Raw genomic sequence first — 15,795 nt, forward strand, 5'->3', positions numbered from 1 at the left:
TTAAAAAGATTCAGACTGTGTTTTAAAAAACTTCGAGACATACAATTAATTTTCCCCCTCTCATATTAATTAACTAGTGATTTATATGACTGACTACCCATTTTCTATAGCTGAGTAGTATTCCATTGTGTACATATACCACAACTTGCTCAGCCACTCATCTGCTGTTGGACACCTGGGTTGCTTCCAGGTTTTGGCTATTACAAATTGTGCTGCTCAGAACATATGTGTACACAGATCTTTTTGGATGGGTGTGTTGGGTTCCTTAGGATATATCCCCAGGAGAGGAATTGTAGGATCATAGGGTATGTCCATTTCTAGCCTTCTGAGAGTTCTCCAGACTGTTCTCCACAGAGGTTGAACCCATCTACATTCCCACCAGCAGTGCAGGGAGGTTCCTTTGACCCCACAACCTCTCCAGTATTTGTTGATGTTACTTTTTCTGATGTATGACATTCTCACAGGAGTGAAGTGGTATCTCATTGTTGTCTTTATTTGCATTTCTCTGACAATGAAAGACTTGGAGCATTTTTTTTCATGTGTTTCTCAGCCTTTTGGATCTCTTCTGTCCATGTGAATATTCTGTGCATGTCCTCCCCCTATTTTTGGATGGGGTTATTTGCTTTCTTGTTGTACAGTTTGGCAGGCTCTTTATTTATACTGGTTATTAGCCTCTTGTCTGATGTATGGCATGTAAAGATCTTCCATTTTGTGAGAGGTCTCTTGGTTTGGGTAGTGGTTTCTTTTGCTGTGCAGAAGCTTTTTAATTTGATGTAATCCCATAGGTTTATGCTTTCCTTAGTCTTCTTTGTAATTGGATTTGTCTTCATTGAAGATGTTTTTAAAATTTATGAGGAAAAGAGTTCTGTCAATATTTTCCTCTAAGTATCTGACAGTTTCTCGTCTAACTTTAAAGCCCTTGATCCACTTGGAATTTACCTTTGTATTTGGTGAAATGTAGTGGTTCAGTTTCATTCTTCTACAGGTTTCAACCCATTTTTTTTTTCCTCCTCCAGGGTTATTGCTGGGCTTGGTGCCTGCGCCATGAATCCACCGCTCCTGGAGGCCATTCTCCCTCCCCTTTTGTTGCCCTTGTTGTAGCTTCGTTGTGGTTATTAGTATTGCCCTTGTTGACGCAATTCGTTGTTGGATAGGACAGAGAGAAATGGAGAGAGGAGGGGAAGACAGAGAAGGGGAGAGAAAGATAGACACCTGCAGACCTGCTTCACTGCCTGTGAAGCAACTCCCCTGCAGGTGGGGAGCCGGGGGCTTGAACCGGGATCCTTACGCCGGTCCCTGCGCTTTGCGCCACATGCGCTTAACCCACTGCGCCACCGCCCGACCCCCGTTTCAACCCATTTTTTCCAACACCATTAGTTGAAGAGACTCTGCTTTCCCCACTTAATAGTCTGGGCACCTTTGTCAAAGATTAGATGTCCATAGGTTTGGGGACTTACTTCTAGGCTCTCAATTCTATTCCACTGGTCAGTGTTTCTATTCATGTTCCAGTCCCAAGCAGTGGCCCTATAATATAATTTGAGATATGGGAGTGTGATGCCTCCTGTTCTGTTCTTTCTTCTCAAGATGGGTTTAGCAATCTAGTTCTTTTCTGGTTCCAGATAAACATCTGCAGCATTTTTTCTATTCTCCTAAAAAATGTGGTTGGGATTTTGATGGGGATAGCATTAAATTTGTATATTTGCCTTAATTTTTAAGTAAGCATAAGTTGATGAATAATCTTACTCAATATTTCTCTAGGCAAGCTACCAGAGACAATATAGGGATGAGATTCTATGTCAGAGTGCTGTCCAGGTGCTGGTAGGTGCAGCAGGAAGTTTTGGTGAGAAGGGAGAGTAAGTATATTGTCAAAAAAAAATTCCCTTCCTTCTAAGTCATTACCTATACATGTTCATCTAAAGCATAGACATGAACTTCCTGTTCTGGGTCACATTCCTGCTACCAAGGACGCATGAATTTACAAATTAAATATGTCTAGGTTTATTTATAGGGAATTTTTTTTAACTTTCCCATCATCTCAGTGTCAAACTAGGCCTTTGGTGTGAAATTTCCAAAATTAGTGGCTAGGCTTACATGATTTTACTGTTTTGTGCATTGTGCTGGCAGCACAATGAGGGAAAAAGTTTCGGGGGTGGGGTGGCGGGAGAGAATCAGCCAAATTTTGAGACATGCTCTCACTGAATCTTACATACAGATTTTCAAATCTACAAGTTTTAACTAATTCCAAGTCTGCCAAGGCAAATCATGATGATGTGTTTTGGGAAGAGAAAGTATAAATATAAAAAATTATTTTTCTTCTTGATTAAGGACATTAAATATTTCCACGTATAGCACAAGGGCCTCTATTCTCTTCTTGTGCTAGGGCTTTCAAGTGATTAAGGTACCTACATGCTGGGTGAGTTTAAGAGGGTTGGGCAAGTGTGGTCAATTTAAAACAAACAGTGCATGCTTTAAAGGAGACATATATACAGCCCAGGGTAAAAGTTTTAAAATTAAAGAATAAATGGCATGGTATATATTGGAAAAGGATTATTACTACATTGTGCAGGAGAAGTTAGTATTCAAAAACAGTATGAAGATGCTAATAAGGCAGTTAAAAGGTCATTGGCAACTTTTACAGGTATCTTTGAAAGGAAAAAAGTGGTTCTGCAAAAGGAAGTCAGTGGGTCCAGGGGCAGGATTTGGCATAGTGCACAGTGTTGACAAGAAGACTCAGGGTAGAAAAGGTGGTGGAAATGCAATGAAGATCAGACATATTCTGTGGAAAAATAAATAAATAGATACATAAATAAAAAGGCATGAAAATATGAAAGTGTAGAATGACATTCAGTGAAGTAGTACATAATGCAGTGGGGAGAAAGCCAGGCAAAAGCCAGCTGGGGCTGGATGGCCAGAGGGTCCGTGCTGGGGCCATTTCAAGCAGCAGCACTTGCTTCCTCCCTGAGTGTGCTGAATAAACCTGCATGGATAGACACAATGGGTGGCCAAGGTTGGCAGTGGGACTGGTGCACAACCATCCTGGGTGGATGAGAAATAGTACCCACGTGACAGCGGCTTTCTCGTATATTGTTATTTTTCTTTATTTATTTCTTTTAAAAATATTTATTTATTCCCTTTTGTTGCCCTTGTTTTATTGGTGTAATTATTATTGGCGTTGTTACTGATGCCTGTTAAAGAGCGAAATCAAACCACCATCCACTGCAAGGAAGCAAAAGATGTTTATTCACGAATTGCAATCCGGGCCGAGATGGTGACTGGTGTTAGTCTACCAAGCTTGACCCTGAACAAAGCTCAAACCATTCAATTTATAGGAATTCAGACTACACTCAGGGAGGGGGAACACATCACCTTACCAGCCTATATCCAATCATTTCAAACTTAGCAAAAGCCTGATCTATTCAGAGCAAAGCATGGGCTAGTTTTAGACATTACACCAGACCAATAGGTCCCAGCCAAAGTGGGGGTCACCACATTTTTTTGTTCTTTATTGGGACCACCGACCATCTGTTTGCAATCTATCAGGTCATCATTTGTCAGACCATTTTTAACTGTCTGGTCACAGTATTCTGTTGCAGAGGTCATGATGAGTCCTGCTCACTGCAGGGTCTGTCAAAATAATTGATGGCCTCTTAGGTTCTGTCGTGGGGAAAAGGGCAAGGAATTTTCCACCTCACTGGGCAGGAGGGCAAAAAGCAACTATATTTAAACTATTCTTAAAACTCAAACTCAAAAAGCAACTATACTTATAACTATTCTAGAGTTACTGCCTCTCACATTCCCCACTCGTCTTAGCTGGGAATCAAATCCTTGATTCATCTTCATCTTCTCTTTCTGTTGAAGCCTCAGCATACCCGGTTCTAAGAACCATTATCTTAAGAGTCTTCTGTTTCAGTGGGCTCCGCAACTGTCCTCTTTAAACGAGTGTGATGAATCTAGTGGCACTTTCCGGCAACCTTTGCAGCAGTTGGTGTACTCAGGATCACGATATAAGGTCTTTCCCAAAGACTCGTAGCACAACACTCTACTTTGTCCTGCAATATAGGCTGGAGATCTGTAAGAACTTGATAACAGTTGTGGAATGGATCAGAGACAAGAGAATTACAGATCATGACAGCAGCAGTCTGCAAAAAGCCATTTCAAAGGGAGACAGTTTGTTTACAAATGGGAAATAGTGCACTCTCAGAAGGGCCTGAGCCAGGAGCGATACCCATCCCCTGCCAGTTTCAAGGGTTAATTTAGTTAAAATCTCCTTTAGGATCTAATTTACCTCTCTACCTGCCCAGAAATATGGGGCTCATTAGCACAATGAAATTTCCAATTTGTTCCCATTTCTCGGGCCACTAACTGAGGCACAAAAACAGTGAAAGTCTGTTTACCAGAACCAATGGTGAGAGGGAACTCTCCACCTGGGCACTGTTTTTAATCTAAAATTTTCTTGCTCACCATCTATGCCCCCTCGGACTTTATTGGGTAAACCTCTACCCAACCTGAAAATGTGTCTATAAATATCAGCAAGTACTTATACCCAAAAGTCTCTGATTTTACTTCTGTAAAATCTATTTAGTCTCTAGTCCTAATCTCTCGCCCATCTTATCTTTCTCCTTACTGTATCCAGGGTCCTTTGGAAGCAGGGAGTCTAGTGGAATCAATGCCAAGGCTGGCCCTGCTTGCTGTGTAGCTGCACAAGCTGCTTCATCTGCCCTCTAGTTTCTTTTCTGATGTCCAGAACAATGGGTCACGGCTGCTTCTTGCAGGGTCCATGTGGCCTCCAGTAGGTTTTTTTTTTTGTGCTGGGTCATCTTCCCAGCGGGAGTCAGGAATCTTCCCTCCCCACGTGCTCCATGCACACGCCATGTAGCAAAGGCATACCTCTTGGTAGTCATGTTTTTGCGGGGAGCCTCAGGATCCGTCTCCAACATCAGGGTGGCAGGGTTCAGGCCGGTGGCAGCACTGAATTTCACTCACGGCTGGTCTAGGAACAGAACTTGGTAGCAGGTTAGGTGGGCATTGGACTTGCCCCAGTGATGGCTTGTCTGCTTTCCTTACCAGCTGTGCCACAGGTGCTATTGTCCTCAGGCATTTTGTCCATCCAGCAGCTACTGGGCCCAATATTTGACAAATAAGCAATGTTGTGCCATGGCCCAAGTTTTTTTTGGGTCAGCACTCCCCCGCTTATGCCTTTAAGTTCATCCACAAGCAGTCTAAATGGCTTGTTGGTAAAACAGCCTTTTTTCTAGTGTCTTTTTTCTTTTCAGTAGCATCACTGGTCTTTCTCTACCCCTAGACCCATCTTTTTGACTTTCTTTCTTTTTTTTTTTTTTTAAGTCTAATGTCAAAACATTTGCCAACTTTTTTTTAAAAAACCTTCTGAGCAATCTCTCAGCTTTTTTTAAAAAAAAAAATCTTTCTGTCTTCTGTAACTTTCTTTTAACACCTGGGGCAGATTTGAGCAACAAAAGGCCAAATTTAGTGCCATTTTATTTACCTTAGAGAGATTTGTGGGCCATTTTACTGCCCCTTGGAGACCCCCTAAGAGAGTCTGGCAGTATGATTGAAGGGGTATCACTGCTGTACTTGTACATTTGTAACCAGTAAGACATACACAAAACCAGATTAAGAGCTTACCAAAATTGACAATCTAATGACCAGAATTGGCCTATACATCTCTATATAATTTTAGAAGGCCTTTTTAACAAACAGATATACCAGTACAGTATATAAAGTCAATACCCAATGTGTTGACATAATAAAATGATTACCATTTCTTTAGCATTATTTAAAACTGCTTAAACAATTTAAGCACAATATTAAAACATTTTTTGTTAAGATCTTTACTCATCACAAAGCTATCATGAGTAGGCATAGATATAAAACTCTTAATAGATTTTGCCCCTTAGAGCTCTAATATGGCAACTTAAAAGGCTAAAATAAACCTCATAAATTAATATTCAAAACAATAATTTTGTTAAATCAGGATTTGCCAAAACAAGTCTTCTATCAGACCAAAAACACCATTTGCCAAGAATAAATCTCTGACAGCATCTTAAAACAAACCAGATAATTTTTAAAAGCAGAAAGATAATAAAGAGGAAAACCAGAGCAAAAGCCTTAGGCTAGAAAATCATTAATATAACCACTGTGTTATTTTTCACTCACCTAAGCCAGTTCTACTTCTTTAGTTGGGAAGGTATTTTAAAACTCTTACATGTCAATAACCTTTCTGCCATTTTTTACACAGGAGATAGAGACACATCTTCAGTGTGTGATACCTAACTTGAGAAGCTCTGTTTGAATTTTAAAGAGCATACATTTAAAAGTTATCTTTTTAACCTCCTGTAGCAATTCCCATAACCAGGATCTCTAAACCAAATTCAGTTTAACTAATTTTTTTTAAAACTTTAAATGAGCTTTAATTACTTAGAGAGTTAACATATACTAGTGACTTCTCAAAACATCTCCAGTGTCAGACAAATGCCAAATTTGCTGTGGACCAATATCAGTTAAATACATAGATAATTTGCATATCAATTTGGAGAAGAAGAATTGTCACATTAAATACTTAATACTTTAAATCTTTAGCTGCCTTAGCAAATTAATTTTTACCCTTATATTACCACATAAGAACTGTACTGAAAACTTTTTTTAAAGAACTTTGATAAGAATATAGCTTTAAAGTCACTTACACTTTTAACCTTAATATTAATGTTTTTCAGACCACAAAAACAAACCTAAAACACGCATATAAACATGTAAGACATATCATAGTCACCTTTTTATCATTTATATATCTGAGCTGATAGTTTAAGGGAAAAGAGCAGCTTTTAACCAGTACAGACACATCTTAGCAACATACCTGGTCAAACACAAATTTAGATCTGCACTCACACAGTTTTTCAAGATGAAACATCTCACATTTATACACTAAGAGATTTTTTTTTTTAACTAACAGCTCCTAGGACGACCTTAACTAGCCCTAGATAAAACAAGGAGGAATAAACAAATTCTTTCTGCTTCTCTCCACGAGAAGCCCAAGAGGACCAAGGACAGTTTCCAGACTTCTCTATTCAGCTCATCTTCACAAAACTCTTGCTGTGCCCATCTTAAGAGTTACCCTGACCAAGTTTCTTCCAAAATGGGTCACACACCCAAGAAGCCAGTCATTTGAAACATTCACAAAACATAGCTTGTCAGGCAGTGCTGAAGATCAGGTTAGGTCCAGACCAAAACAACAAAAGTCCAGGAATTAGGTACTCCAAAGAGAAAAACTAAAATTACCAGGAGCCTGTTCTCCCAGCTGGGGAGTATCAGAAACCAAACCCTAATGGAAGAGGAAAGCAATGAGAATATCTAGTTCAACAATCATTAGGATAACAGTCAACAGGGAAATTCAGCTGCCATGAGTGGGCAGAAAGCTTTAAATGTTGGGGGGCTCACAAGCCGGCCAGGCATGCCCCTGCAGCTGGGACCTGAACAGCAGGCAGGGAGGGAGCACTCACGGGCCCGTCCGGGGTAACAGCCACACCTAGGCAGGGCGGGGGTGTGGTCCCTGCACTAGAGCTGCTGCCTGGCCCATTCCTGCAAAGTGAAAGTGAGTGAACACAAAACACAGACTGACAAACAGACAAGACACACACAGACAGACAAGCGCGCTTAATCAATCTGATATTAACAAATGTCTAGACAATATCTAACACCCTGGATTCCACATTGAGAGTGGGAGAGAACAGACACAAAGAGTGGCCACAAGAGACAGAACTAATATTCTGGGCTGTCGGACCCTATTCCAGATCCTTAGGGTGCGGACCCTGTTTCAGATCCAGTTATCACCCAACCCTGGGCTGTCGGACCCTGTTTCAGATCCTTAGGGTGCGGACCCTGTTTCAGATCCAGTTATCACCCAACCCAAGCAGCCTGGAAGTCGTCACTTCCCAGTGCTGCGGTCTGGGATTTCAATGCGGCGTCCCGCAATCCACAGACCCCCAAGCCCTGCAGGGACACACAGACGGTACCGTACTCAAAAAGAAAAATCAGGCCTGACTTACCGGCGCCGGGCAAAGCTTCCAAGGCCTCCTGGGGTCCGGACCTGGGATGGGGTGTCCTCGGGAATCTCTTGTCAGAGGAGATCTCGCTGGGGCCTCCAAATGTTAAAGAGCGAAATCAAACCACCATCCACTGCAAGGAAGCAAAAGATGTTTATTCACGAATTGCAATCCGGGCCGAGATGGTGACTGGTGTTAGTCTACCAAGCTCGACCCTGAACAAAGCTCAAACCATTCAATTTATAGGAATTCAGACTACACTCAGGGAGGGGGAACACATCACCTTACCAGCCTATATCCAATCATTTCAAACTTAGCAAAAGCCTGATCTATTCAGAGCAAAGCATGGGCTAGTTTTAGACATTACACCAGACCAATAGGTCCCAGCCAAAGTGGGGGTCACCACATTTTTTTGTTCTTTATTGGGACCACCGACCATCTGTTTGCAATCTATCAGGTCATCATTTGTCAGACCATTTTTAACTGTCTGGTCACAGTATTCTGTTGCAGAGGTCATGATGAGTCCTGCTCACTGCAGGGTCTGTCAAAATAATTGATGGCCTCTTAGGTTCTGTCGTGGGGAAAAGGGCAAGGAATTTTCCACCTCACTGGGCAGGAGGGCAAAAAGCAACTATATTTAAACTATTCTTAAAACTCAAACTCAAAAAGCAACTATACTTATAACTATTCTAGAGTTACTGCCTCTCACAATGCCATCGTTGTTGGATGAACAGAGAGAAATGGAAAGAGGAGGGGAAGACAGAGAGGGGGAGAGAAAGATAGACACCTGCAGACCGGCTTCACCGCTTGTGAAGCGACTCCCCTACATGTGGGGAGCCAGGAGCTCGAACTGGGAACCTTACACTGGTTCTTGCGCTTTGCGCCACATGTGCTTAACCTGCTGCGCTACCGCCCGACTCTCGTATCGTTATTTTTCTTTTTTCTTTTTTTTTAATATTTATTTTTTGTTTATTTATTCCCTTTTGTTGCCCTTGTTGTCTTATTGTTGTAGTTATTATTGTTGTTGTCGCCGTTGTTGGATAGGACAGAGAGAAATGGAGAGAGGAGGGGAAGACAGAGAGGAGGAGAGAAAGATAGACACCTGCAGACCTGCTTCACCGCCTGTGAAGCGACTCCCCTGCAGGTGGGGAGCGGGGGTTCAAACCGGGATCCTTATGCCGGTCCTTGTGCTTTGCGCCACCTGCGCTTAACCCGCTGCGCTACAGCCCGACTCCCGTATTGTTATTTTTCTAATGAAACATACTTTTTTCTTTATAATGTTTATTAGATAGGACAGAGAGAAGTTGAGGGAGGATGGGGAGATAGAGAGAGGGAAAGACACTTGCAGGCCTGTGACACTGCTCAGACAGACCTCCTGCAGATGGAGAGTGGGGGTTACAACCCCGTCCTTGCTGTTAGTAAGATGATTCTGGGATAATAGGAGTTCAATTCTACACAGTTCCCACCACCAGAGTTCCATATCTCCTTCTCTACTCCCATTAGAAATTTACCTATACTTTATCCCTCTGGAAGTATAAATCAAATATCTTTATGGGGAGCAGAAGGTGAAAGGTCTAGCTTCTGAAATTGTTTCTCCGCTGGACATGGGCTTTGACAAGTGGACCCATACCCCCGCCCCCAGCCTACTTATCTGTTTCTGTAGTGGTGTAAGAAACTGGGGAGATGGGATTCCAGGACACATTGGTGAGGTTGTCTGCCCAGAGAAGTCAGGTTGGCATCATGATAGCTGGTAGCATCTGCAACTTGGTGGCTGAAAAGCATTAAGATGTAAAGCAGAAAAAATGTTGAGTCATCAGGAACCTAAAGGTAAGAATATAGCAGATGAAATTTGGGGTCTTCATGTTGGAAGACATCCCTAAAATAAGCATTGAACTCTTAAGCAGGAGTTTCCAAGTTCTATCCCTGACACTGCATATGTCAGAGTAATGTCCTGATCCTTTCTTCCTCCATCTCTCTCAGTAATATATATATATATATATAAAATCTGGAGTAATTCAGTTCACTATGTTGATTTTTCCTCTTTAAATTTTCTATGAGCAAGAGCAACATATGCTCATAAAGACCTGAAGAAGTCAAGAGAGGGACTAAGAGACACAAAGATAGAATGGACTACATATTGGAAAAAGGGAGAAACATTTTACTGTTTCTAAATTATCCCATTAGGATTCCCATGTATTAAAGTGTTGTGTATTTAACAAACATACTAGGTGTTAATAAACAGTTTTATGATTTTTCTTGTTAATTACTACACTACTATATGGAATCAGAGAGTACTAAATGGCTTCATTACTTTCCACTACCTTAGAATCCCTACATCAGAGAACCTATCCAATGTTAGGGAGAGAACAGCATTAATAGGAAGAGCAAGTATCGTAACAAGTTATCAGTATCTTTCTCCTAAGGACAGAGCCCTATTAGAGCCTTCTGATGAAAACAGTGAAAGTATCTGGCTAGCAGAAGTCAATTTCTTGAAATACCAGGAAAGTAACTAAGCAAAATAAAATCATGTCACAAAGATCTGAGCTGTCTTGATGCACCTAGTATATTTAGAATCAACTTGTGGTTAGTATATTGATATGTATTTGGAGGATTTTTATACTTTTTTAATTTTAATGATAGAGATACAGAGAGATGCCAGAACACTGCTCAGCTTTGGGTTATGGTAATGTTGGTGATGGAACCAGAGACCTGTGAACCTGAGGCATGAAAGTCTTTTGCATAAACATTATGCTACCTCCTGGGGCCTTTAGAGGATTTTATAATCCTGAACTTTTCTTTTTTTTTTAATTATCTTTATTTATTTATTGGATAGAGACAGCCAGAAATCAAGAGGGAAGGGGGATAGAGAGGAAGAGAGACAGAGAAACACCTGAGCACAGCTTCACTGCTTGTGAAGTTTTCCCCTTCAGGTGGGGACCGGGGACTTGAACCTGGGTCCTTGTGCAATGTAACGTGCACTCAACTAGGTGTGCCACCACCCGGCCCCAATCCTGAACTTTTCTAGGGAATCATTTTAACATTTTTTTCCCTCATCACTTACATTTTTTAAAGAATTTTTTCTGACTACTTGCTAAAAAGAATGTGTGGTATATTCTGGCTGCTTCATATACTTTCTCATTTACTTATTCCAGACCAGCATATGTATTTTTATTTACATTTTACAGAGTAAACAGGTTTCTTTAAATGATTTGTTCAACCCCATACCAGACAATGGAGAATCTACCATGAAAACCCAGAAGTATTTGAATCTTTTATATATGGTCTACTTTTATCTCCCAGAACCTTGAATATTATGTTATATGATAAATCTTAAATTTCAATATTATCTAAATTTTTTCCCCCATAGCACTACTCAGCTCTGGTTTCTGGTGGTGTGGGGGAATGAACCTGGGACTATGGAGCCTCAGCCATGGGCATTTCTTTACATAATAACCATTATGCTATCTCCCCTGCCCAATATTATCTGTTATTAAGTGAACCACAAAATGCAACTTATTAATTTCATATCTGCTTACCCCTTTAATATCATTACTCAGTTCCATCAAAGTGTTTCATTCCTAGTTGTCATTTAATATAACTTTGTTCTTTCTGACAATGCTGCATTAAATTTATCCCCAATTTTTAGACAAAATTTAAAGATATTTTCATTTTTCTAGGTATATGAGTCCAAAAACAATAAAGGATTACTATGAGCACAAAAAACTTCTTGGCTTCATTAGAAGAGCATTGCTCAATTGGGTGTACAATACAAAAAAGGACAAAGGAGTTCCATCAAGGTAAGTGTTATTGAACTTTACTAGAACTGTTAATATTTTCATTTGAAATTTGCTATTTATTTCTTTTCAATTTTATACCATGAAGACTTGTGAAATAATCTGATATGTATAGCCACATTATGTTTATATGTGAGGATAGATTTTTAGCTTCACTATGGGGTGGGTAGGAGGGGTATGGACACAGACCTTTGGTGGTAGGAGTGATGTTAATATACACTCCTGTTAGCTTATAGTCTTATAAGTCACTATTTAATCAATAAAAAATAAAAGATAAAATACAACTTTATTGTTATTGAGGAAATTTTACATAACACAAGTAGCCATGAATCATTTTTAAGTGCACCACTCAGTGTTATTTGAATCCTGAACAATATCTATTAAATCCCAACATTTTTACTTCCATATAAATATGGTACCTATTAAGCTGTCACTGTTTTGCCTTCCCCTTAGATCCTTGGTGGCTCTAGTCTGCTTTCTTATTTTGAAATAATCTATTCTGAATTTCTCATGTAAGTAGAATCAGAGGACTGGAGATACATTTCACTGAATGTGGTATATGCCTTGTTACTTGCATTGCCCACATTCAAGCCAAGGCAGCAAAATAGAAATTTTAGTACTACAGTGTCTTTTGCTCTGTATTGCTGTCACTGTGTTAAATAAAGGAATAAGCAGTGAAATTATTCATTAAAAAAAAAGAAATAAATATTATACTATGTATGTAACATTTCACTTCTGACTACTTTCACTTTACATAATGTTTACATTCACATTGTAGCATGTATCTGTAGCATAAAGTTCACTTATTTTATAGCATACATCTTGGTCTTGTATAAATGATGTGATGATAATTTGAAAAAAATCATAAAATGAGAAAAGAATAGAGGAAAGAAATAAAATTTCAGAACACTTAGAAAGCAATTATCAGTACAGAAGTAATAAAGATACACCTACCAATTGCTACTTTAAATGCAAAGCACAAGGACCAGCATTAAGGATCCCGGTTCAAGTCCCAGACTCCCCACCTGCAGGGGAGTCACTTCACAGGCAGTGAAGCAGGTCTGCAGGTGTCTATCTTCCCCCCACCTTTCCATCCTCACTCCATTTCTCTCTGTCCACCTCCCGGACCCCCCTACTAATTTTTGTTTTACATAGTCATATGCTCTTATAAAAGGCTCAGATGTTATATCTTTGTATTGGATTGACTGCTATTTTTATATAATGTCCTTTTTTGTCTCTTAGTTTTATATAAGTCTACTTTACCTATTATGATACAGCAGTCCTACCTTTCTTTTTGTTTCCCTTTGCAGTGAACATCTTTTTAGTAACCCTTTATTTTCAGTCACATGTATTTGCACTCACTGGTGATTTGGTGGGTTCCTGAAGTTGTTCTAGTCCTGCCTTGTTGTGGTCCCAGATTGATCTAGGAGTGGAGAGAAACACAGCTGCTGCTGCTCCGTAGCTCCGTCTCTGAATAAGTTTTAATTAATTTAAAAATACTAAAGTCCCAGAAAGCTTCCTTTGTAACCACATGGTATGAAACCATAAGTAAATTACATATTAAGAAGAAAGAATACTCAGGGGCCAGGTGGTGACACACCTGGATGAGCACATGTTACAATGCTCAAAGACTGGGTTCAATTCCCTGGTTCTTACCTGTAGGGGGAAAGCTTTGTGGTGAAGCAGTGCTGTAGGTGTCTCCTGGTCTCTCTCTCTCTCTCTCTCTCTCTACCTCTTCCCTCTTGATTTCTGGCTGTCTCTATCCAATAAATAAACATAATAAAATAAGGAATAATTCACAGTGTAATTTATCACATGAGACTTTCTTTTCTTTACAGATATTTCATTCTTCGTATATGCCACAAAATTGTATTTACTGAAGAATTTGAGTATATTGGCTACCTCATGACACTAATGAATATGTTTCCTATATTAATTTCCTGGATATTCAGCTTAAATGAAATTTATATAGTGGAATTGGTGTATTGTAACTACTCTTTTCTTATGATTTATATCCTGGAGTCCCTACTTAAGGTAATTAAAATGTGTGGGTGTGTGTGTGTGTGTGTGCGTGTGTGTTAATATCTAACAGAATGATTTCATGACTTCATTTTTAAACACTAGTTACACTTTTCTAAAAGAACTTATATTCTTCCTTGTTTCTCAAACAAGATAATTTTTGTTTAGAGGTGATTTTTTAGGCTGACTTAATAGAAAGCATCCATACACTAGGAACATTTTACTTTTGCAAAAATAATTTCATCTCAGTGTCTGTGAGAGAGAGAGAGAGAGAGCGAGAGAAAGGAAGACAAGGGTGGGTATTCATATCACTGATCAGTCCCTCTGCAGAGCAAAGAACTGGATTCAGGGGGTTACATATGCAATACCACATTTTATCTGATCTTCTGCTTTGTATATTCAGAGATTGAATTTCCTCAGTCCACAAAATGTGCACAGACTTTAAGGAAGGGACTCTGTGCAATTAAAAAAAAAAATCAAGAGTGTGTTTATAAATATGGTATTTTCTAAATCTGAAATGGAAAGTATGCACTCCCTGGAACATAAATACTTCTGTCTCCAACACAGACAGTGTAACATATTGCATATGGGATGAGATTGCTAAAAAAAGACAAATCAATAACTCATTTATTACAATATAGGTGTACCCAAAGTGTGATGACAGGTTTCACAACGGTGAAGCAGGTATGCAAAGGTCTATCTTTCTCTCCCCATCTCTATCTTTCCCTCCTCTCTCCATTTCTCTCTGTCCTACCCAACAACAATGACATCAATAACAACAATAATAACAAACACAAAACTATTAAAAAAAAAGCAACAACAAAAGGGCAACAAAGGAAAAAAAAAACAAGGGCAACAAAAGGAAAAAAAACATGTTTTTTCTACTTCCCTGGTATTTTGAAAAAAATTCTCTTTTGTAATATGCCCATAAATATTTTAATCATTTGATGTAAAATTAATGTGATCATTTACTACTATCTCAGATAAGGTTGATCAAAGAATAGCTTAACTATTGGTGTTTTAATAATTTTTTTAGAAAATGATGTGTGAAAGCAAAAACAAAAAAAGATAATGCAACTTCTTTTTAAATCAACAGGTAGCAGCAATGAGAAAGGAATATTTTGCATATGCATGGAACATGTTTGAGTTAGTAATTACATTATTTGACATCATGGATATAACTTTTAATGAAATTCACATCTTTAGTGGTACTTCTAACTTAATTCAGTCATTATTTATAAAAACAATGCGGTCTCTTCGCATACTACGGATTTTGAAGGTAAAAACCTGTTAAGTCATATAGCTTCTATTTTCTGTTTCATGAAAAATGGACTGAATTTAGTTACTAGTTTTATAACTTACATTTTATGTTGAGTTGTATTTATATTTTTAATTTTAGATCCCTTTGATGAATTAAGTTTTACATTGTGTTGTGAATTTCATCATTGTAACAGGATGATTAATTTAACAAATGAAAACATAGAAATGTCCACTTGGCTTTCCCTTTGATTAGCGAAAACATGACAAATCCCTTATTAATGAGTACAAATCATCTGCTAAGTAAGAGCTATCCGTTAGCCATCTGTTATAAAAAATAAATTGGCAAGACAGGGCCAGGTGGTAGATAATCTGTTTGAGGATTCATGTTACAATATGTAAGGACCCAGTTGGAGCCCTTGGCCCACACCTGCAGGGGGAATACTTTGAGTTCTGCAGTTGTCTGTCTTTCTCTCTCCCTCCCTATCTCATCTTTATCCATTAAATAAAGATAATAATTTTTAATGAAAAATTAAAATTAATCAATTGGCCAGAGTGGTGGGGTAAAATGGAGGCACCCACAGTGGCACACACAGTTGGATGCACACAACACCATGCTCTAGAAACTGGGTTTGAGCCCTGCTCCCAACTTTAAGAGTTGTGAAGCA

General features: G+C 39.1%; 1 protein-coding gene across 1 annotated transcript in view; it reads left to right on the forward strand.

The window, feature by feature from the left end:
- The window catches only part of SLC9C1 (solute carrier family 9 member C1), a 104,619-nt gene that overhangs the window by 63,333 nt on the left and 25,491 nt on the right, over nucleotides 1–15,795 (forward strand). The window contains exons 14-17 of the mRNA XM_007516350.2: nucleotides 1,759–1,853; nucleotides 11,735–11,854; nucleotides 13,690–13,885; nucleotides 14,967–15,149. Coding sequence (XP_007516412.1) covers nucleotides 1,759–1,853; nucleotides 11,735–11,854; nucleotides 13,690–13,885; nucleotides 14,967–15,149 — 594 coding nt within the window. The remainder of the gene's footprint in view (nucleotides 1–1,758; nucleotides 1,854–11,734; nucleotides 11,855–13,689; nucleotides 13,886–14,966; nucleotides 15,150–15,795) is intronic.

This window comes from Erinaceus europaeus, chromosome 9 (assembly GCF_950295315.1).
Source record: "Erinaceus europaeus chromosome 9, mEriEur2.1, whole genome shotgun sequence".
Lineage (NCBI taxonomy): Eukaryota > Metazoa > Chordata > Mammalia > Eulipotyphla > Erinaceidae > Erinaceus > Erinaceus europaeus.